The sequence below is a fragment of the Microcebus murinus genome, chromosome 12, assembly GCF_040939455.1.
Source record: "Microcebus murinus isolate Inina chromosome 12, M.murinus_Inina_mat1.0, whole genome shotgun sequence".
NCBI lineage: Eukaryota > Metazoa > Chordata > Mammalia > Primates > Cheirogaleidae > Microcebus > Microcebus murinus.
The window spans coordinates 57,521,124-57,545,691 of record NC_134115.1 but is presented as its reverse complement, the minus strand read 5'-3'; the positions used below and the strand labels follow the sequence as shown (position 1 = coordinate 57,545,691).

At 42.4% G+C, this 24,568-nt stretch overlaps 1 protein-coding gene across 3 annotated transcripts in view; it reads left to right on the top strand.

Annotated features, from left to right (window-relative positions):
- Window positions 1-3,909: 3,909 nt before the first annotated feature.
- DCAF12 (DDB1 and CUL4 associated factor 12) overlaps window positions 3,910-24,568 on the top strand; it is a 47,305-nt gene continuing 26,646 nt past the window's right edge. Inside the window, exons 1-2 of one of the 3 annotated variants that reach the window (XM_076008802.1) lie at window positions 3,910-4,309; window positions 5,405-5,659. In XM_076008802.1, the coding sequence (XP_075864917.1) occupies window positions 4,232-4,309; window positions 5,405-5,659 (333 nt within the window). In that variant the 5' untranslated portion in view covers window positions 3,910-4,231. The other 2 variants (XM_076008804.1, XM_076008803.1) reach the window with 2 other exon arrangements.

Here is a 24,568-nt window from a genome sequence, read left to right as displayed (position 1 = left end):
TGTAAAATTCATCCATACAGTTTTGTCTACATTAAATAAAATATGGAGACGAATCTCTGAAATTAAAATGCTTTAGGCCAGATGCAGTGAAATCCCAGCACTTTGAGGAGCCAAGGGGGAAGGACTGTTTGAGCCCAGGAGATTGAGGCTGCAGTGGGCTATGATGATGCCACTGCATATTCCAGCCTAAATGACAGAGTGAGACTTGGACTCTACCAAAAAAAAAAGTTTTATTTGTGAAGAAAGGATGCAATCGCAATTTGGGGCATGCACACAGACTGGGTGGTCTTCCACATGGCCAAAGAACAAAGAGAAGGTTGGTGGTTTTGTATAAAGGAGAAATGTTACATGTTGCTCTTCAAGACAGTTCATTGGCACTGGTAAGGTTATGAGGAACTGGCAAGCTATGACTGGTAAGTGATGGCAATGGGTAAAATTATTCTTCCAGTCACAACAGGTTGTTTCAGCAGCTATTAAGTAAAACTGATTTCAGGTTACAGAAAGCAGATTCAAGCAGCCAAGCTCACAGAGAATTACATTCTTGGAGCAATGTTATGTGCCCCAAGTACTCTTCACCCCACCCCCACCCCATTCCACCCCTGCCCTCTGGACTCTATATTACTTGGGATGACTAAATTCTCAAGAATGACCTGATTCATGTGACCAACTTTCATGGTATTCATGTGTAGCACTGCTGTGTAATATTCCATTGTGTGAATATATCACAATTTATCTTTTCTACTGTTGATTGACATCTGACCATTTCCAGTTTGGGACTATTATGAATAATTCTTGTATATGCCTTTTTTCTTTTTCTTGGAGATAGAGTCTTGTTCTGTCACCCTGGCTAGAGTGTAGTGGCATCATCATAGCTCACTGCAACCTCAAACTCCAGGGCTCAAGCAATCCTCCTGCCTCAGCTTCTCAAATAGCTGGGATGCAGCCGCCACCATGCCTGGCTTATTTTTTCTATTTTTTGTAGAGATGGGGTCTTGCTGCTGCTCAGGCTGGTCTTGAACTCGTGACCTCAAGCAATCTTCCTGCCTTGGCCTCCCAAAGTGCTGGGATTATAGGCTTGAGGCACCGAGCCTGGGCACTGTACATGCCTTTTGGTGGAAATAAACACTTATTTCCGTTGGGTTTATAACCCAGAAGTAGAACTGCTGGATCATAGCGTATATATGTTTAGCTTTAGTAGGTGTTAATGAACCCATAAGGGAGGTTTAATATTACTCGCTGCACAGAAAGCCAATTACTGAGACAACAAGGATTGTTAAAGAAGAAAGGCTTTATTTCAGTGGACATGTGTACTGGGAGGAAGGAGGTATAGACTGCCTCAAATCCACCCTCCATCAACAGGGACAGGGGTTTTTCGGGAGGTGAAATGAATAATGCATGAGGGGAGTGAGCATCATGACATGTTTGGTGTGGAGAGCAGAGCATGCAAGCATAGTGGAAATTGTTACTACATACATCCCACGATCAAAAAATAGCAGACAGGCTGGGCACCATGGCTCACGCCTGTAATCCTAGCACTCTGGGAAGCCAAGGCGGGCGGATCCTTTGAGCTCAGGAGTTTGAGACCAGCCTGAGCAAGAGGGAGACCCCATCTCTACTAAAAAATAGAAATTAGCTGACAATTAAAAACATATAGAAAAAATTAGCTGGGCATGGTGGCACATGCCTGTAGTCCCAGCTGCTTGTGAAGCTGAGACAGGAGGATCACCTGAGCCTAGGAGTTTGAGGTTGCTGTGAACAAGGCTGACACCATGACACTCTAGCCCAGGCAACAGAGTGAGACTCTGTCTCAAAAAAAAAAAAAAAAAAAAAAATAGCAGATAAGTCCCTCCCAGGACAGGGATTTTAGTATTATAATGAGCTAGGGGTTAATACTGGTCATTTTCTCAGCCTTGTGTATATGCTCAGTGGGTCCTTGGGCACAATCTGTGGTGGGGTATCACTTATCTTGTCTTCTGTGGACAAACAGGTAGTGTAAGGCTTTGTAGTTATCTTGTGACTGCAAGAAGGCTCCATTGTTTCTGGGAAAGAAACTCAAAAGGGAATGCATCATTGCAACAGAAAGTTACAAAGTTCTGGTCAGCAAATCTTACTAGCCTGGGAACTTGAAACATAAGAGAATTACCAAAAAACAAAAAGACTGTAAAAAAATGTTTTCTTGCTTATAGAGCCAGTTATAGTGTATATATGTTTAGCTTTAGTAGGTACTGCTGAAGATTTTTCCAAATTGGTTATGCCAAATTACATGCTCACTAGCAATGTATGAAAATTCCAGCCATTCATTTCACCTTCTCACCAATACTTGGTATTATCAGTCTTTTAGAAGCAATTATGAACTTTTAAACTTCCAAATAGGCCTTCATTCCATTTCCACAGAAATAGCAAGCTCTGCTATGACATTGCAGATGGTTCCTTGGATGTCAAGAAGAAGTACACCAACTTCAAGAATGAGCCTGTAGCAGTGCCCTGTGTTCCCCTCTGACACTGGCAGAGAAGACCAGGATCCAAGCCCAACCCAGCCTGAGCCTAGGGATTCTCAAAGGATTCCAGACTCTTGCCCAATGGGCTCCTGGGTCATCCAGAGCATTGTGAGGTGACACAGAACTAGAATAACAGACTTAAAAAAGGAAGCTGACCCATCTCTGACCCATTCACTGTATGCATGCCTATACAGGGACAGGCCTGACCAAGTAAGATAGAGCTGTCTTTCCCAAGGTGGCATTAGGGGTTAGCAGCAGTGCCAACTTGGGATGGTGGAGGACCCTGCCTCAATCTGGCCTTTGGTTTGGCTTGGAAAACAAATTCATATCTCCTTGTAGGCAGAACTTCAGATGGGCCAACAGAGCTCCCTGGAGGTATGAGGCCTGAAGCCTGAAGGGACCAGCAGGTAACTGGGCACCACAGCCTGAGGCCAGTCAGCCCCAAGCAAGAGCATCCTGCTTCCTCGGAGGGTTTCTTTGCCTGAGGAAAGTGGAGGCTGGCAGTCGTATTCCTTCAGGATCTTCTGAATATGGAGGCAAGGGTGATCCTGAGGAAGCCCCTTTGTTAGGTGGCCAATGCCAGCTTAAAAACGGACTGACAAGCCAAAAATGGCCCTTCTTTCTTGTGGTTCAGAACTCCCAACCTGCCCTAACGGAGACCCAACCAGAGCTGGGAGAGTGAGGCAGGCAATGACAGAAAATTACAGCGTGAGGCCTATTTCATAAAGCACAAAAGACAATGTGCTTCGATAGCAGGTCATGGGAATCTATTACAGGGGAGGCCCGGTCACACTGTAAGGTGACTTAGGGGTTGTTGTGGTTCCCACAAAACAAAGGGTCAGGAGGAGGAGGACAGCAACACTGGGAGGAAAGAAGTGGAGCGGATAATGGAGCCTGAGGGCGCCCCAAGGGTGTGAAGAGGGCGGCCTGGGCTGCACGTGCTGGGCAGATCCTCTGATATGGGAAAGTCTGGCCATGCTGCCCTAACTTTCCAGCCAGACTTCACCTTTGAGGGGTCGGGGTGGCTTCTGCCTCCTCCTTTTGCCCCCCACCCCGTGTCCAGCCCTGGGCCCCAGGGCACGCTTTGTGATAGGTTTGGGAAACGTTTGGTGCTAGATAGGAGGTAACCAGCAGCAGGTGAGGTGTAAAGACGTGTGCTGGCAGGGATTCTTCCCGCAACAGTGCTGGGAATCCTCACTTCCGGGTGCAAGCGGAGAGGTGGGCTGGGGTCCGAGGTCAGCAGCCAGAAACTAGATTCCCTTGCTCGTCCACCTCCAGCGGCCGCCAAATGACCGTTGGAAAAGGTCGGGCTACGGCTAGGCAACAGCCGCAAACTCTCCCCAAAGCCCTAAATCCTGCCTGGCTGGTTCCGGCGGTGTCTCCGTGGCGACGCGCTGCGAAGTGCGGCTGCGCGAAGGTGACGGAGCTCGGGCGAGGGGGAGGGGGTGTTTTGGTTCTATTTGCTCGCCGTCCTTTCCAGACTCGGTCGTCGGAAAGCTTTTCGTTCCTGCTTTTCCTTCCCCTTTCCCTTCCCTTTCCCAGTCCCAGTCCTCCCCCCCTCTTTCCCATCTGTCTGCCTCCCATTTTTCTGCCGCCGCCCCGGGTCCGGGCCATTTTCCGGGCCGGGCGCACTAAGGTGCGCGGCCCCGGGGCCCAGTATATGACCCGCTGTCCTGCTGCCCCTCGCTTCCCCCGCCCCATGTGGCTGCGGGAACGCGGTGGCGCTGCCCACTATGGCCCGGAAAGCAGTTAGCAGGAAGCGGAAAGCGCCGGCCTCGCCGGGAGCTGGGAGCGACGCTCAGGACCCGCAGGTGAGGGCTGAGAGGCCGGGACCTGGGTAATGAGGCCCAGGCACCAAGAGGAGCTTTGGGTCCGAGATGCGGGTACAGGATATCGGGTCCAAGATCTGTAGTCATAGACGAGACAAGAATGGGGCCCGGGCCTATAGAGTCAGGGCCAGGCTCTTTGGAGTTCACTGGAAAGCAGATAGGCCAGAGCGGTGAGAAGCCAAAGGGGAGCTCAGAAATGGGGCATATTCCTCGGGGGACGTGCAGTCAGGAAGAAACCAGAATCTTGGCTTTAGAGAAAGGGGAAAGCGAAGTTAAGGGGAATCGGTAACAAAACCAGCCTCCCAAGAGATACTAGGAGGGAGAGTCTTTCAGGGCCCCCAGGAAGCTGGAATGATTGCGTCCCTCATCAAGGAAGGAGTCTTCCTGTGGATATGAAGTCATGAGCTGGGCCTTTTGGCACTTGAAACCCTGTAGAAGAAACAGCAATTCCCAGGTATCATCTCTATACCGTCCTCTTTGGAGAGGAGGGCCTTCTTGGACTGGGATTCGGACTCTGGTTTCCCCGTGCCCACCACCCCGTTGGTGTTTGATTTTTCGAATTCTGCAACTGCCTTCTGCGCGGGCGTGATGATGGAGGAGCGGCCATTGATAGTTCATCCCTGAGACCCCAGTCTGGCTCCTTGGGCTGCACCTTCCATGCTCCGCGGGGAGTACAGGCTGAGAGGGAGAAGGGGACTAGGTAGAGATGCACCCCAGGTCGGTATGGAAATCACTTGGGCATTCATTCTTTTCCCTATCAAAAATAGCTATAGGAGATCTGAATCCTTCACTCTTAAAAGGTCTAGTAAACCTTTTGGTCTGTTCTTTTCTGCTTCCATTCCCTTGTTATTCAGCCCTTGTAATTCACATAGGTAAGTTTGACTATGAGCAACATCTTTTCAATGTTGGAAGAGTTAAACTGGACTTTCTGGATCGCAAGACTCATTCTGTTTTGTTTGTATTTGTGTTGTATGTAAATCCTGCGGGATGAGTTCTTGGTGATTTCTCTAATACAGTGGATCTGTTATGCTAAATGAAAGTAGCTGAAGCCCTGATTTTTAATGTTGCTTTCCACAGTTTGGCTGGGATCACTCTCTTCACAAAAGGAAAAGACTCCCTCCAGTGAAGAGATCTTTAGTTTACTACCTAAAGAACCGGGAAGTCAGGCTACAGAATGAAACCAACTACTCTCGAGTGTTGCACGGTTATGCAGCACAGCAACTTCCAAGTCTCTTGAAGGAGAGAGAATTTCACCTTGGGACCCTTAATAAAGTGTTTGCATCTCAGTGGTTGAATCATAGGCAAGTGGTGTGTGGCACAAAATGCAACACGGTAAGTGTGTCTGGGAAGACATGAACTTTGCACTAAGTCCTGAATATATGGCTCTAGAATTTCTCACTGCTCATTTTCCCCATCAGTTTCATTCAGGAGGGAAATGCATTACTCTCTATTTTCTCATGTTGATGATTTCTTCCTCTATTTTTCTGTGCCTCTTCTCACTTCTACATTTCTCTTCTGATAAGTCTTCAAAGAAGTGTATATCTTTAGGCCTCTTGCCCACTGGATATGCTGCTTCTAATTTTTTTTTTTTTTTGCCTCATCTTTTTATGTTGCTTTTAAGTCAAGAGGCCTCAAAGGAAATACTTAGGAAATGATGTTGAGAGCATCATTCAGGATACATAACAGTGAAAACCAAGTTTTATCTGCCAACCTAAGGACATATGTAGAAATATTTAAAATAGTACTTGGCTGAAGATAGGAATAAGGCAAACGTTGTTTTTTAGGGAATAGACTCTAAAGATGTATAAACAAATATGAGAAAGGCGCAAACCATTTCCTATAAGGAAGGCAGAGAATGTGTGTCTGGTGGTATATTTCAAGGTATAAGCATTTGCTCTTTGGAAAGTAGCCTTTTAAAGAGAGTGACTTAAAAGATAGTTATAAATGAATGAAGGGGAAAATTGATCAGTAAATAATGCAACCAGCATAATTAATAGGCAAGGATAAAATAATTCAAATAGATCTGACTGGAGATGGTGGCTCACGCCTATAATCCCAGTGCTTTGGGAGGCCAATGCAGGAGAATCACTTGAGGCTAGGAGTATGACACCAGCCTGGACAACATAACGAGACCCCTGTTATACAAAAACAAATATATTAGCTGTGTGTGGTGGCATGTGCCTGTAGTCCTACCTACTTGGGAGACTGAGGCAGGGGGTGGGAAATGATTAGGCCCAGCCACTGCCTTCATTTTCATCTCATGCTGTGTGAATAGACAAGTAATGTCATTATGGCTGATTAAATTGACCCGAACAGAAACAGATCTTGGATCAATTGAAAAAAGGAAGGCTGTTTACATATATACATTATAAGTGCAATGTACATTGTTGGGGAGATGGACACGCTTAAAGCTCTGACTCGAGGGGGGAGCAAAGGCAACAGCAATGTATATAACCTTAACATTTGTACCCCCATATTATGCTGAAATTAAAAAAAATAGAAAAAGAAAAAACGAAGGCTGCTCTAGATCCAGAAAATCTTAAGTGTTAGGAGAAGTGTCTGTTTATAAAGGACATAAGCATAAGATTAAACAGTTTTAAGGAAGGAAATAATACCATGATGGTTGGGACCAAGCTTTCACTTCCTCTTCCGTTGAAGGTTGCTTGCCTTATACAGAAGCTTTCAAAACTAAGTGGTAACGAGCCTCTATAAAACTTTGTTTTCCTAGTCTCAAGCTGCCCACTCGTGGTTTGAGAACTGTCATTGTTGTCACTTGGAGTGGAAAAAGAGTATTTTGCTTAGAGGAGTTTATTCTACTCCCCACACGTGTATCATAGCATTTAGCCCAGCAAATATTGCTGAATTGTGGACTGAATTATTCATCATAGTCTGGCTTCTGCTTCTTGAATTTATGACACTATTTGAAGATGAGCATGTTAAATAATAATTTAACCTACTCTTTTTTTTGAGACAGAGTCTTGCTTTGTTGCCCAGGCTAGAGTGAGTGCCATGGCATCAGGATAGCTCACAGCAATCTCAAACTCCTGGGCTCAAGCAATCCTGCTGCCTCAGCTTCCCGAGTAGCTGGGACTACAGGCATGCGCCACCATGCTTGGCTAATTTTTTCTTTATATATTAGTTGGCCAATTAATTTCTATTTATAGTAGAGACAGGGTCTCGCTCTTGCTCAGGCTGGTTTTGAACTCCTGACCTTGAGCAGTCCGCCCACCTGGGCCTCCCAGAGTGATAGGATTATAGGCGTGAGCCACCACGCCCAGCCTTAACCTACTCTTAATATTAATAGCTGCCTCTTTCTGTCTTCCTGCATCCTCATGACCTAAAGTGTTTTGTCTGGGGTAGAAGTTTCCTTTTATAGTTAGTGTTTGTTTGTTTTTATTTAGTTTCCAGAACCAAAGCAAGAAACCAGGAACATTGTTTTTCTCTGAACTTTGTGATATTTGGCAAATGATTCCCTTATTTATGCTTTTGTTTTTGCATCTGTAAAATGGAAATAGTAATACCTAGTACTTAGAAAGTGTCTGTGTGCATCTGGGAAATACTTAAATTAGCAATATATTACTTATTCCAAAGTACTAGTAGTGATAAAAATGAATCCAAAACCTTTTCCAGTGCTCTTTGCATTTTTGAAGAACGGAAAGTTATTTAAATAGAACCATCTTTGGATAATATATGAGGATTTCAGAGAAAGGGAGATCATGTTGTAGTCTCAATAGCAAATTAAGTTTTGATTATGGTAAGATTATTGAAATCTTACCACTAATGAAATGATTTAAATATATTCAGTAGGGTCCGGGTGAGGTGGCTCATGCCTGTAATCCTAACACTCTGGGAGGCCAAGGTGGGAGGATTGCTTGAGTTTAGGAGTTCGAGACCAGCCTAAGCAAGAGCAAGACCCCATCTCTACTATAATAGAAAGAAATTCGCCCAACAACTAAAAATAGAAAAAATAGGCCGACCGCGGTGGTTCATGCCTGTAATCCTAGCACTCTGGGAGGCTGAGGCAGGCGGATTGCTCGAGGTCAGGAGTTCGAAACCAGCCTGAGCAAGAGCAAGACCCCCGTTTCTACTATAAATAGAAATTAATTGGCCAACTAATATATATAGAAAAAATTAGCCGGGCATGGTGGCGCATGCCTGTAGTCCCGGCTACTCAGGAGGCTGAGGCAGTAAGATTTCTTGAGCCCAGTTTAAAGTTGCCGTGAGCTAGGCTGATGCCACGGCACTCACTCTAGCTTGGGCAACAAAGTGAGACTCTATCTCAGAAAAAAAAAAGAAAGAAAAAGAAAAAATTAGCCAGGCACGGTGGCATGTGCCTGTAGTCCCAGCTACCCAGGAGGCTGAGACAGTAGGATCGCTTGAGACCAGGAGTTTGAGGTTGCTGTGAGCTAGGCTGATGCCTCAGCACTCTAGCCCAGGCAACAGAGTGAGACTGTGTCTCAAAAAAAAAGAGAGAGGGATGTTTTGGGAGGGGCACAGTTTGAGGAGAAGGATAGTAATAGGCAGAGCGATGATGTATGTGGTTTGAAGTACTTAATTTTAGACACAAACTCCCATTTCCCGTTGTCAGTGCCTTCTAGCCAAACGCTATCAGGGACCCACCTATGGTAGAACAAGTTAGATATAATTGCTCATTACACATAGGGAGAACCTGCACCATAGGGAAGAGAGGACCTCTCAGTAAGAGTGTTAGAAAGGACTTAAAAGAATGGGGATTGGGCCGGGCAAGGTGGCTCACACCTGTAATCATGGCATTCTGGGAGGCTGAGGCGGGCAGATCCTTTGAGCTCAGGAGTTTGAGACCAGCCTGAGCAAGAATGAGACCCTGTCTCTACTAAAAATAGAAAGAAATTAACTGGCCAACTAAGAATATATAGAAAAAATTAGCCAGGCATGGTGGTGCATACCTGTAGTCCCAGCTACTTGGGAGGCTGAAGCAGGAGGATCTCTTGAGCCCAGGAGTTTGAGGTTGCTGTGAGCTAGGCTGGCGCCATGGCACTCTAGCCTGGGCACAGAGTGAAACTCTGTCTCGAAAAAAAAAAAAAAAAAAGAGAATGGGGATTGTGTCAGGCGATTTGGGATAAGCCTTAAGGAAATAGGACTTTGCTCCGGGTCAAATACTGTCAGGATGGGGGAAATTTCTGTTTGGGTATCTTAATCTTATCTAGGAGGAGGTTAAAGCTATCATTTGTAAAGATGAAGCAGTCACTCAGATTAAAGGGATGTTTCATCTTTTTGTGGTTTATTATTTTTTTATTTGTATAAATTTATGTGATATAAGTATAATTTTGTTTTACATGCATAGAGCCTCATAGATTGTATAGTGGTGAAGTCAGGGTTTTTAGGGTATCTATCACCACAGTAATATACATTGTACTCCTTGAATAATTTCTTATCATCTACCCCTGTCCCACTCATCCTTTTGAGTCTCCATTGTTTATCATTCCAGTTGTACACATTTGGTACACTTTACATCCATTTGTACACATTATGTAGTTCCCACTTATAAGTGAGGGCGTGTGGTATTTATCTTTCTGGTTGAATAGTATTCCTTTTTGTGGTTGAGACAGTGTTCATGTTTTGGTCTCTGTTCTGCTATGATAATACAGTGGCCTTGTCTGGTATATTTGTTATGTGAAATTATTTATGTTCATCAGAATACCAAGCCAAGCTAACTTTGGATGTCAAGGTTGCTTTTTTCTTTTTTACCATCTCCCAAAGTAATGGTCAGAGATATATATACTGTTGACTTCACAGATGGACTTGGTGGATCATAACGAAGCAGACAGATGAGTTTTGGCTACTGTTTTCTGGCAGAAGTGAGGGAGAACTTTGAGACTGCCTAATTTCACAGGTGGAGTGGAATAGTAGGCACCAGGGTTGAGAAAATAGTTATAATATTATGTCCATGAGTTTACATATTCAGATTCTTGAAATAATAAAAGAAGAATATAAAATTCAATTTGAAACACAGGGAGGCAAAATATGATTAAGTGTGGGAGTTTTGCTCTGGCCATATTTTTATTTGTTTCCCTTTGTCTTACTATTTTATTTTCCCAAAGGGATACAACCTTTTACAAAGTGCTTTAAAATGCTTGCAGAATTCCTTGGGCCCCACCCTGTGTATGTCTCTTTATTTTTCTATCTGCATTGACAGGTTAACGGTATTCTTAACTGAATGATATATTTATATTTTGTAGTTAGGCTAGTAATCTGCTAATTAGCCTCTTTTTTTTCTGGTAGTTTGGTCATTTTCACAATATTAATTATTCTAATCCATGAACATGTGATGTCTTTTCCATTTTTTGTGAACTCTTCAATTTCTTTCATCAGTGTTTTATAATTTTCCTTGTAGAGATCTTTTACTTCTTTGGTTAAATTTTATTCCTAGGGGGATTTTTGGGGTTTTTTTTAGGTATTATAAATGGGATTGCTTTCTTGATTTCGTTTTCCACTAGTTTGTTGTTGGTGTATAGAAACACTACTAATTTTTGTATGTTAATTTTGTATCTTGCAACTTTAGTGAATTCATTTATTGGTTCTAATAGTTTTTTGATGGAGCTTTTAGGGTTCTCTATATATAAGATCATGTCCGTCTGGCAAGGTAATCCCAGCACTTTGGGAGGCAGAGGCAAGAGGATCATGTGAGGCCAGGAGTTCTAGGTTGTAGTGAGATGCAATTTTGCTGCTGCACTCTAGCCTGGGTGACATATCGAGACCTGTCATTAAAAAAAAAAAAAATTACCACGTCATCTGCATACAAAGATGATTTGACTTCCTCCTTTACAGTTTGGATGCCTTTTTTTTCTTTCTCTTGTCTAATTGCTCTGGCTAGGTCTTCCTGTACTATGTTAAATAAGAGTGATGAGAGTGGGCATCCTTGTCTTGCCTCAGAGGAAAAGCTTTCAGTATAATGTTAGCTAGCTGTGAGCTTGTCATATATGGCCTGTGAGGTATGCTCCTTCTACACCTAGTTGTTGAGGGTTTTTATCACATACTTTTTCTGCATCTATTGAGATGATCATATAGTATTTGTCCTTAATTCTGTTGATGTGATATATCACATTTATTGATTTGCTAACTCTTTTCTTTAAAATGGCATATGGTTAATCTTTGTCTAATAAGAGATGTTCAGATTTATCCCAAAATATAGGTGATGGTACTAGTGTTGGGTTTTTTTTTATCTTTTTTTTTTTTTTAGCCTAGAACTGATAAACAAATTGAGAGGTGGGCACAGTGACTCATGCCTGTAATGCCAGCACTTGGGAGGCTGAGATAGGAGGATCACTTGAGACCAGGAGTTTGGGGACCAGCCTGGGCAACATAGCAAGACCCTATCTCTACAAAAATAAAAATTTAGGCCAGGTGTGGTGGCTCAGGCCTGTAATCCTAGCACTCTGGGAGGCCAAGGTGGGAGGATTACTTGAGCTCAGAAGTTCAGGACCAGCCTGAGCAAGTGCGAGACCCCATCTCTACTAAAAAAATAGAAAGAAATGAGCTAAACAACTAAAAATAGTAAAAATTTGCCAGGCATGGTGGCATGTGTCTGTAGATCCAGCTACCCGGGAGGCTGAGGCAGTTGGATTGCTTGAGGCCAGGAGTTTGAGGTTGCTGTGAGCTAGACTAATGCCACGGCACTCTAGCCTGGGCAACAGAGTGAGACTCTGTCTCAAAAAAAAAAAAAAAATTAGCCAGGTATGGTGGTTCATACTTGTAGCCCTAGCTACTTGGGAGGAGGAAGCAGGAGGATTGCTTGAACCCAGAAGTTTGAGGCTGCAGTGAGCTATGATCATGCCACTGCATTCCAGCCTGGGCTATAGAGCTAGACCAGGTCTTTAAAAAAATAAGAAAAAAAGAAATTGAAAATAAAAATTAGTCTTTGACTTATTTTCAGAATATTTGACTGTGTTGGGAAGAAGATTTTAGATGTAGAAGTGTTAGAATTGCCTTGTTGGCAGGTTCATTCTGTTGGTGCACATGGGCAAAAGTGTTTCTAGATTGGAAGTAATTGTGGCAGAGGTTCTGTGCAGTGTTAATTCATGTTATAAGGCATTAGGAAGAGCAGGAATAAGAATGAGTTCATACCTCTTATAGGTGATAGTACTAGAGTTTTTTTTCCTCTGCCCCTTTCTGGTTTACATCTTTGGGAAGGCCTTGTTTGGATTGGCACAGGTATGGGCCCCAGAAATCCCATTTAGTATAATGCTTTGCAGACTTTGCGTTACCTTCTGTACGTGAGGAAATTAATGGTGAAGATTATTAGGGCACAAGCAGCAGTCATGTAAAAGAATTCAAGAAGACTATTTAGGACATATTTTCTCAATAAGGATGTTAATGGTGTTTAGTGTGGGATTTTACTTCATATTGTAGGATTTTCACATTCCTGGCCTCTGGTCCTTAGATGCCAGAAATGAGCACCCTCCACCTCCCACATCCCCACATCTGACAGACACATGTATACAAACACACAGATACACATGCATGCATTTTCAAACATCTGTGCCCCCAGTCAACAACTATTGCAGAGCTTGAAGTGGGTATTTTTCTCTTAAGTGATCTGAGCCCTTTATTTCAGATACAGCCTATTTGAGGCTTGAGACATTGGAAAGTAAACAGAGGAGGAACATATTGACCCTATGCTTGAAACTTATTTCCCTAGCTGGATCCTTGATAGGCATTAACAGTCAGAGAAAAATATTTTTATTCTCAAGCTGATATATGGATATTTTTCTATTGGAATGGAATCAGCATCTGGATCTAGTTCAAGATGAGGGGTTAGGCAAATATGAGTTTTTCCTGGTGACATCTAGGAGTATTGCTTTCCTGCCTGAACCTTAAGCATGAGACTGTTCGTGTTTCCTAGGCTAGGAGATCAAAGGAAGAGACTGGTGCAAAATTGGCAATTGGGTTGAATCTGGGATTATGATTGGGCTGCAACATTTGGCTTCTTAAGCTGTTGATTCCACTTCAGTGGTCTTATTTGCCTTTGGTTCTGTGGATGCCACCAGTCCATTTTCACATGTTAAGTGGAGGTGTTCCCATCAGGATAGTTTTCTAATGTGAGAGGAATTGGAAAGTGTTTCTACATCTCATTGGCTAGAATGTAGTGAGACAATTTTGTGGTTTGTGTCTGCATTTATTAAATCCATAAACATCTGTTGCATTTCTCCTCTATAGCAAGACACTGCCTAGTGTGGGTTTGCTGTGATATAGAAACAAATCGCAGACAGAGGTGGAAGGGACTGTAATGATAAGGGAGTTCATGCAGTGAGTTCTAGCTAGGCACAGTGATGCATGCTGGTAGTTCCAGCTACTCAGGAAACGGAGGCAGGAGGATCACTTGAGCCCTGGAGTTCAAGGGTGTATGCAATGTGTGATGATCGCACCTGTGAACAGCCACTGCATCCCAGCCTGGGCAACATAGTAAGATCCCCCCATCTCTTTTAAAAAAAAGAAAAAGATAATGGAGTTTTAACCATTGACCTCCATTTCTCCTTTTATAGTTACAGAAACAGACCCAAAGGAGGAAAGTGATGAGCCTGAAATTCCATAATGAGACAGAAGCAAAATTAAGTCTGGACCCAGTTCTCATGTTCCTTGTCAGAATTCTTTACATTATACCTAGCACCTCTCAAACTTTTTCACTGAGATACCCCTAATGGCAGAGGACTACTCAGTGGGTATCCAGACAGTACTGAGCCAGTGTGAAATTTCTTTGAAGTTCCAAGAATTTTTTATTATAGATATTCTTACAGATTTTGCATTTTGTACTATACTATATTCACAATTCTCTTTATATAAAAATACTGTGCTGAGAGATGGAAATCTTCCTTCATCTCCTGATTAAATTAATGTTCTAGGAAGATGGGTGTCATTTTTTTCCTGTAAAAAACACAACACTACATCATGTAGAATACATGGATTCTGATTTTGATCTCTGCCTAGCTTGCCTGGGATATGATACATAGCCACATGCAAAGTTAATTATAACATAAATGCCTCATTAGTAGTGCCAGCCATGGGTGCTCCTCGGAGGAAGTTGTTATTCTTAGCTAGGGTATTCATAGAGGATTCCCTAGGGAGAAAAGGGTTTGATTGATGGGAAGGAAACAAGGATGTCAATCCTTTAGAAGAGTCAGCAAAGTACAAGAAATATTAAGGGACTCTGAATGAACTCATTTGCATTATGCAAGGCAGAAGCTATACGGAAAGAGAGACTGTGACTCAGTCACTGAGAGTTGGATGGCAAGGGCTAACTGAATCTTTCTTGGATGATATATATATTTTTTTACTTTTCCCTTTTGTTCATGTTTAGCCTTTAATAATGAATAATCCTGTTAATTACCTTTCTCATCTTGAGAATTGGAGTCACATGCTTTCAGCATGGCCCCTGGTGAATTTAGGGTCTGTTTCTATAGCCCTGTATCCTTGGGGATGGGGAAACCTGGGTTGTTGAGAGCACAGCTGGGAAGTGCCTGACACACCAGATACCTGGGAGGGAGAAGTGCTGGTTACTTGGGGGAAGTGCTAGTCACTTAAGTTGATTCCTGTTCTCTGTGAGCCCTCCTTTAGAAGCCTGTCCTCCATGGCTAGGCGCAGTGGCTCACGCCTGTAATCCTAGCTCTCTGGGAGGCAGAGGCGGGCGGATTGCTCGAGGTCAGGAGTTCGAAACCAGCCTGAGCAAGAGCGAGACCCCGTCTCTACTATAAATAGAAAGAAATTAATTGGCCAACTAATATATATAGAAAAAATTAGCCGGGCATGGTGGCACATGCCTGTAGTCCCAGCTACTTGGGAGGCTGAGGCAGAAGGATTGCTTGAGCCAGGAGTTTGAGGTTGCTGTGAGCTAGGCTGACGGCACGGCACTCACTCTAGCCTAGGCAACAAAGTGAGACTCTGTCTCAAAAAAAAAAAAAAGAAGCCTGTCCTCCTCATCCCTAGGCCTAATTACTTGAATGGCTACTATATTGCCAAAGGAATAAAGAAGTTCCATGAGCTAAGCATGGTGTCTTTTACCAATCTATATTTTAAATTAATAGATATTTGATTTATTTTATATATATATATATATATATATATTTTTTTTTTTTTTTTCCTAGAGACAGGGTCTCCCTCTGTTGCTTGGGCTAAAGTGCGGTGGCATCATCATAGCTCACTGCAACCTTAAACTCTTGGGCTTAAGCGATCTTTCTACCTCAGCCTCATAAGTAGGAATATAGTTGTGTGCCACTATGCGGAATTAATTTTTCTATATTTTGTAGAGATAGGGTTTTACTATGTTGCTCAGGTAATCTCAAACTCCTGGCCTCAAGTGATCCTCCCACCTCAGCCTCCCAAAGTGCTAGGATTATAGGCATGCATTGTTGTGCCTGGCTGGTGAATGTTCGATTTCTGAGGGCTTAGGCCTTTGTTTCCCAGGCTTAACCTGTGAACCACCTGCATTATAGTCACTTGAGGTATGTATTAAAAATGATGATTCCAGGCCGGGCGTGGTGGCTTACACCTGTAATCCTAACACTCTGGGAGGCCAAGGCAGGAAGATTGCTCAAGGTCAGGAATTCAAGACCAGCCTGAACAAGAGTGAGACCCCGTCTCTACTAAAAATAGAAAGATAATAGCTGGACAACTAAAATATATATAGAAAAAATTAGCCGGGCATGGTGGTGCATGCCTGTAGTCCCAGCTACTTGAGAGGCTGAGGCAGGAGGATCGCTTGAGCCTAGGAGTTTGAGGTTGCTGTGAGCTAGGCTGACACCACAGTACTCTAGCCTGGGCAACAGAGCAAGACTCTGTCTTAAAAAAAAAAAAGATGTTTGGCTTAAAGTGCTCTTGGAAAAAAAGATGATTCCTGGTCCCCGCTTACCCTCCCAGTAATGATTCAGGATTGACTTCATTGAGGCTTAGGAATTGGCATTTTTTTTGAGGCAAAGTCTCACTCTTATTGCCCGGGCTAGAGTGCCGTGGCGTCAGCCTAGCTCACAGCAACCTCAAACTCCTGGGCTCAAGCGATCCTTCTGCCTCAGCCTCCTGAGTAGCTGGGACTACAGGCATGCACCACCATGCTCGGCTAATTTTTTCTATATATTTTTAGCCAATTAATTCTTTCTATTTTTAGTAGAGATGGGGTCTCATTTTTTTTTTTTTTGAGACAGAGTCTTGCTTTGTTGCCCAGGCTAGAGTGAGTGCTGTCGCGTCAGCCTAGCTCACAGCAACCTCAAACTCCTGGGCTCAAGCAATCCTGCTGCCTCAGCCTCCTAAGTAGCTGGGACTACAGGCATGTGCCACGATGCCCGGCTAATTTTTTCTATATATTTTTGGCCAATTTAATTCTTTCTATTTTCAGTAGAGATGGGGTCTCATTCTTGCTCAGGCTGGTCTTGAATTCCTGACCTTGAGCAATCCTCCTACCTCGGCCTCCCAGAGTGCTAGGATTACAGGCGTGAGCCACCACGCCTGGCAACAGCAGTAATTTTTTTTTTGCCATCTTATTAAATGTGGACCAGGTGTTTGGAGCCTCATATTTTCTAAACCATACTCTGGGCACAGGTAAGACATCTGGTTTAATAGATCTGAAAGAGTTTCTTTGTAGTCATCTTGGTTAATGTCTGTTTAGTAGCCTATAGGGTATAAATTAAATCTTATTTCTGGGCTGGATACAGTGACTCGTGTCTGTAATTCTACCACTTTGGGAGGTTGAAGCAGGAGGATCGCTTGAGGCCAGAAGTTTGATGTTACAGCTCTGATTGTGCTACTGCACTCTAGCCTGGGCAACAGATTAAGACCCTGTCTCTAAAGAAAGTAAAAATAAATCTTATTTCTGTACTTTGGAGGAGCCTTTGACAAATGACTGTTTTCCTCATTTGCCTCTTCCTGGTCTCATTTAACAAACATGAAACTTGAAGAGATTTCTGGTTTTTAGGTTAGATCTTAGCTTAGGCTCTTAGTTTCCAAGCTTTTTGTTATCTTTTTAGGAGAACGATATGTAAAACCATGTCAAAAATATCTACATTTATACCAACAAATTTGATTAAGTCTTTTTTTTTTTTTTCTTTTCTTTTTTGAGACAGAGTCTCACTCTGTTACCCTGGCTAGAGTGCCATGGCATCAGCCTAGCTCACTGCAACCTCAAACTCCTGGGCTCAGGCAATCCTCCTGCCTCAGCCTCCTGAATAGCTGGGACTACAGGCATGTGCCACCATGCCTGGCTAATGTTTTTCTATACATTTTTAGTTGGCCAATTAATTTCTTTCTATTTTTATTAGAGAGGGGCTCTCTGCTTTTGCTCAGGCTGGTCTTGAACTCCTAACCTTGAGCAATCTGCCTATGTTGGCCTCCCAGAGTGCTAGGATTATAGGCATGAATCACTGCACCCGGCCTCAGCTCTATTTTTTATTAGCTTTGTGCCTTTCAACAAGCCATATATCTTCTCCAAGGGCTGTCTTCTCTTCTCTTTAAAATAGAGTAGTTAGTACCTGCCCAGAAGAGTCATGGAGAAAATTAAATAAGATGTTGATTAGCACAGTGCCTGGAAATATGTAAATGCTTAGTAAATTATTGATATAATTAACAGTAGTGGTTTCTGGTGGAGGAAATGGTGGTGGTGGTGTGATGGTGCTAGGCTTTAGGTAAGTTGCTGGTTAAATTCAGGTACACTTAAAAAGTGAGCAGTTCTCTGTTCTGTAAATGGCTGCTTTTTATATGCCATTTACATTCCAAATAGCTTAAACACTTAGGCTGAGTGTGGTGGCTTATACCTATAATCCTAGCACTATGGGAGGCCAAGGTGGGAAGATTGCTTGAGTTCAGAAGTTTGAGACCAGCCTGAGCAAGAATGAGACCTTGACTCTACTAAAAAATTATCGAGGCATGGTGGCACATGTCATAGTCCCAGCTACTCAGGAGGCTGGGGCACCAGGATCACTTGAGCCCAGGAATTTGAGGTTGCTGTGAGCTACAATGATGCCACTGTACGCTACCGGGGATGACAGAGCAAGACTCTGTCTCAAAAATATATATAATTTATATGAAGAAATTAGTAAATTATGTGACATTATGTTTAACTTCATTATATAAGGAATATAGATAAAAGAAAAAGAATTTAGTAGTATGTTTCAAAAGTACATATTATTTGTTGAATGAAGAGACTAAAACTGTTATACCCTTTGACCTAGTATTTTCATACCTGAGAATTTATCCACAGGAAAAGTCTTTCTCAACAAGATAATCATTGGAAGCTGTTTTATCTCAATATTAATAATAGGGCAATACTGAAGTAAAATGTGGTGAATCAAATCTGCATGGTAGGATGCTGACATTAATATAATTATGTCAACTGTGATATGCAAAGCATTTGATATGTTAAATGAAATACAAAATTCTCCCTCTGCTGATTAAAGCTGTGCACAATTACAGCATGCATGTGGTTGAGGACTAAACAGGAAGCTGACAAATGAAAAACATTTTTTTTTTTTTTGTCTTTTTCTGTTTGTTTGTTTTTCTGGAGACAGAGTCTCGCTCTGTTGCCCTGGCTAGAGTGCTGGGATGTCAGCCTAGCTGACTGCAAACTCAAACCCCTGGGCTTAAGGGATCCGCCTGCCTCAGCCCCAACTACCAGTAGCTGAGACTACAGGTGTACACCACCACGCCTGGATAATTTTTTCTTTTTTTTGAGACAGAGTCTCGAGCTTTGTTGCCCATGCTAGAGTGAGTGCCGTGGCATCAGCCTTGTTCACAGCAACCTCAAACTCCTGGGCTCAGGCAATCCTGCTGCCTCAGCCTCCCGAGTAGCTGGGACTACAGGCATATGCCACCATGCCCAGCTAATATTTTCTATATAAGTTGGTCAATTTCTTTCTATTTATAGTAGAGACAGGGTCTTGCTCTTGCTCAGGCTGGTTTTGAACCCCTGACCTCGAGCAATCCACCAGCCTCGGCCTCCCAGAGTGCTAATTTTTTCTATTTTTAGTAGAGACAGGGTCTTGTTCTTGCTCAAGCTGATCTCACACTTTTCCCACCTGAACCTCCCAGAGTGCTAGGATTACAGGCATGAGCCCTTGAAAAACATTTTTTTTTAATTTTATAATTATAAATTATCTTATATCTTTATATTTTTTTTTCACAAGACTTTTGTGGTGCTCAAAGAAAAACATTTTAAGAGAGAGGATTCTTAGTGAACTTTCTTGAATTTTTAATTATTATTGATAAAGTATTATTTGTCCAATAAGCACTCATCTTCTGAAAATATTATTTTGGCTAGATGAACCTTGCTTTTTCTTAGCCTAAAATGATGGTAAAAAGAAGAGAGGAAGTAGGCCTGGCACAGTGGTTCACACCTAGCACTCTGGGAGGCCAAGGCAGGAGGATTGCTTGAGCTCAGGAGTTTAAGACCAGCTTAAGCAAAAGAGAGACCCCATTTCTACAAAAACTAGAAAAATAAGCTGGCATCGTGGCTCACACCTGTAGTCCCAGCTACTCAGGAGGCTGAGGCAAGAGGATAACTTGAGCTCAGAAGTTTGAGGTTGCAGTGAGCTAGGCTGACGCCACTATACTCTATCCAGGGTGACAGAGTGAGACTCTGTCAACCAAAAAAAGAAAAGAGAGAGAGAGAGAGAGAGAGAGAGAGAGAGAGAGACAGAGAGAGAGAGAGAGAGAGAGAGAGGAGAGAAGAGAGAGAGAGAGAGAGGAACTCGAAAATACAGTAAGTTATGCAGCAAAAAGTTTACCCTTTCAGTTACAGGAGATTTTTAGAGCTTATAACAACACCTAGGAAGATCTTGCTTTTCAGTGGGTAAATACACAACTATATTGTCCTCAAGTTTTTGTGCTGTTATGCTGAGGAAGTAAGAGTGAGAGACAAGGCTTTATGTTATAATTATTTTAATACTATTATTATTAAAAGCTTATAATCTCTTAATATACCAGATATAAATTAATATGTAATTGCAATCTCTGCTCCCCAGTAGTTTACAAATTAGAGATAAGGCTTTCTGTTAACCAGGAAAATAAAAAGCTGAGAGTATCCTGTATAAAAATTTTCTCCTGAATAATTTATACATTAACTATTAGCATCCTTGAGTATATAGAAATTTCTTCCCTAGGAAGAAATAAGAATTTGTATGAAATCATGGGAGGCCGAGGGAGGTGGATTGCTTGAGGTCAGGAGTTCAAAACTAGCCTGAGCAAGAGTGAGACCCGTCTCTACTATAAATAGAAAGAAATTAATTGGCCAACTAATATATATATAGAAAAAAACAGCCGGGCATGGTGGCGCATGCCTGTAGTCCCAGCTACTCGGGAGGCTGAGGCAGAAGGATTGCTTGAGCCCAGGAGTTTGAGGTTGCTGTGAGCTAGGCTGATGCCACACCATTCACTCTAGCCTGGGCGACAAAGTGAGACTCTGTCTCAAAGAAAGAAAAAAAAAGAAGAATTTGTATGAAATCAGAGCAATGAGCTGGGCATAGTGGCACAGTCCTGTAATCCCAGCTATTGTGGAGGCTGAGGCATGAGGATCCCTTGAGCCCAGGAGTTCAAGGCTGCAGTGAGCTATAGTCTTGCCACTGTACTCCAGCCTGGGGAACAGAGTTGAGATCCTGCCTCTAAAAAAATAAAGAATTTGTATGAATTCAGACTAATGGACCAATCCTTTTATTTATCCTTACATTTTTCTGATTAGATGAAATTGCTTGGGATGTGATGGGATATGTAGTCATATAAAAGCAATACTAAATTGCTTTCTGATTTTGCAACCTAAGAATAATTTCTTTTTAACAAATATCTGTTTAGTTAGGTGCTTACAGTAGCTAAACCTCTGTTGTATGTTGTTAAAGGCTCTTTATTTGGTGACTTTAGTGGGTACTAGGCAAAATTTTAGGTGTCTTGCCAAAGCTGCCTTTCCAGGCTTAGTTCATTTTTAACAGAGACCTCCAGAATCAGGGATTAGAAATCAATTTACTGCTAGATATAAAGCTTATAAGAATTATGTCACTTAAATCCAGGATAATGATAAATCCTAATATGATCTTCCTTCCACAAAATCACAGTTCTGGTGGGAAAAAAACATCAGAATTCAGGACCTAGTGGGAAGTACTGTTGCTGATCTCAGCTAGCCAGCCCTGCAGCCCATCTTTTGTAGGGGCAGCTTAGAATCAGAATTCAGAGTGTAAGAGATCTTACCATAACACAGGCATCTGGATTTAGATACAGGGATGTTCATTGCAACATGTTTTATGTTACTAAAACTTCGAATATGGCGTAAATGTTCAATAATAAGGAATTGTTGACCAGGTGTGGTGGCTCACGCCTATAATCCTAGCACTCTAGGATGCCGAGGTGGGAGGATAGTTCGAGGTTAGGAGTTCAAGACCAGCCTGAGCAAGGGCAAGACCCCATCTCTACTAAAAATAGAAAGAAATTAGCCGGATAACTAAAAATATATAGAAAAAACAGACGGGCATGGTAGCACATGCCTGTAATCGCAGCTACTTGGGAGGCTGAGGCAGAAGGATCACTTGAGCCCAGGAGCATGAGGTTGCCGTGAGCTAGGCTGACGCTATGGCACTCTAGCCTGGGCAACAGAAAGATTCTGTCTCAAAAAGAAAAAAAAAATAATAAGGAATTGCATTTAATAAATGCTAGTATATTCATGCAGTGAACTGCCTTATAGCTATTAAAAATATTATCTAGAAGTATATTAATTTGGAAAAGTGTTATGGCTGTATCAAAGGATATAATATAGATAGAATTCTTTTTTTTTTTTTTTTTTTTTTTTTGAGATAGAGTCTCGCTTTGTTGCACAGGCTAGAGTGAGTGCCGTGGCTTCAGCCTAGCTCACAGCAACCTCAAACTCCTGGGCTCAAGCAATCCTTCTGCCTCAGCCTCCCAAGTAGCTGGGACTACAGGCATGCGCCACCATGCCCGGCTGTTTTTTTCTATATATATATTAGTTGGCCAATTAATTTCTTTCTATTTATAGTAGAGGCGGGGTCTTGCTCTTGCTCAGGCTGGTTTCGAACTCCTGACCTCGAGCAATCCGTCCTCCTCAGCCTCCCAGAGTGCTAGGATTACAGGCGTGAGCCACCGTGCCCTGCCAGGATGGTAGGATTGTGGTGGTTTTTGTTTTCTAATTTCTGCTTTTCTATGTTTTGTATGTTTTCTAGATTCTTTTATTTTATTTATTTATTTTCTCTTTTGTGTGTGTCAGGCTTGTGTCCATGTCTTTAGATAGATTATTTTATTTTAAAGAACCACATGGGCTTGGCTTTAGTAGACTTCTAATAGAACCAGTTATCCAAACTTTCTGGGTGTGACAACTTTTCTAGCTCCTGAACAGTCTGAAATATTTGTAGCCAGAGTGTTGATTGCTCAGGCAGCTTATCAAACTCAGCCATACCCCAGGTCCTGAACAGCCAGTTGCACAGGGCTTGGCAACTGGTCTTTAGAGATGGGCTGAACAGAATACCTGATTCTCATGGCCATTGTTGGAGTCCCAAGTGAGTGTAGCTCCTTATTATGTCAGGACCTCTGGTCATTTTCTTTTCTTTCTTTACTTTTTTTGAATTACGTAAGTCATATGTATTTATTGTAGAAAAATTAACATACCTGGAATTAGTTTTTTAAAGCTTATTATTCATTGTCTAGACATGTGGTAGTGCATGCCTGTAGTCCTGGCTACTCAGGACGCTGAGATGGGAGGAGTGCTTGAGCCCAGGAGTTTGAAGCCAGCCTAGGCAACATAGTAAAGCTCTGTCTCCCTTTTCTTTTCTTTTCTTTTCTTTTCTTTTCTTTTCTTTTCTTTTCTTTTCTTTTCTTTTCTTTTCTTTTCTTTCCTTTCCTTTCCTTTCCTTTCCTTTCCTTTTCTTTTCTTTTCTTTTCTTTCTTTTTTTTTTTTTCTTTTTTTTGAGATAAAGTCTGGCTCTGTTGCTGGGCTAGAATTCCATGGCATCAGCCTAGCTCACAGCAACCTCAAACTCCTGGGCTCAAGCAATTCTTCTGCCTCAGCCTGCCAAGTAGCTGGGACTACAGGCATGCGCCACCATGCTCGGCTAATTTTATATATATATATAATTTGTTTTAGTTTTCCAGATAATTTCTTTCTATTTTTTAGTAGAGATGGGGTCTCACTCTTGCTCAGCCTGATTTGGAACTCCTGACCTTGAGCGATCTACCTGTCTCAGACTCCCATAGTGCTAGGATTATAGGCGTGAGCCACCGCACCCAGCCAAGTCTCTGTTTCTTTTAAAAATATAATTAAAAAAAGGAGCTTATTCTTCTAACACATACTCTGAGCAGCTTTCCATGTTAGTATATATCCTACTCCATCATTCATAAGGCTGTACATACTCATTGTGTGACTATACCCAATACTCTGTGATGTTTCACTAATTTATAAATGCTACACAGTAGTTAAAACTGTTCACTCAGCTGGGCAGCCAGGCGCAGAGGCTCACATCTGTAATCCTAGCACTCTGGGAGGCTGAGGTGGGCGGATTGCTCGAGGTCAGGAGTTCGAAACCAGCCTGAGCAAGAGCGAGACTCCGCCTCTACTATAACTATAAAGAAATTAATTGGCCAACTATTATATATAGAAAAAATGAGCCAGGCATGGTGGCGCATGCCTGTAGTCCCATCTACTTGGGAGGCTAAGGGAGCAGGATTGCTTGAGCACAGGAGTTTAAGGGCTCATAGCCTTGCTGTGAGCGAGGCTGACACCATGGCACTCACTCTAGCCTGGACAACAAAGTGAGACTCTGTCTCAAAAATAAATAAATAAATAAAACTGTTCGCTCATTATTAGCTTAAATTCCTAAAATTGGAATTGTAGGCTATATATATTTTTAAATTTTTTGTTTATTTTTTTAAATTTTTTTCTTTTTAAAAGTATTATTTATTTTCACTGTTTTGTCTATAGTTTTAATTTTTGATACTTATTGTCTGACCATTTCCTGTTGTGTTTCTTGGTCTTGACTCTCTCCTTTGCTCCTCCACACTTTCTCAGTTTGGGATAGGGACTGGATTCCCCTGCTTTGATTTCACTTGTCTTTTCCTTTCCCCAACTTTCAGTAGATTTGGGCTGTACACCTGCCTTGTACTGACTGACTGCAATATAGTTTATCATGAAGTCTTTGTGACCTGCATGGATTTGCTTTTTTCCACTGAGCTCCAGTCTTAAGCACTATTAAGTTTTAGAAACTTTGTGGGGCTCCCCCCTCCTTTTTTTAAAGCCAC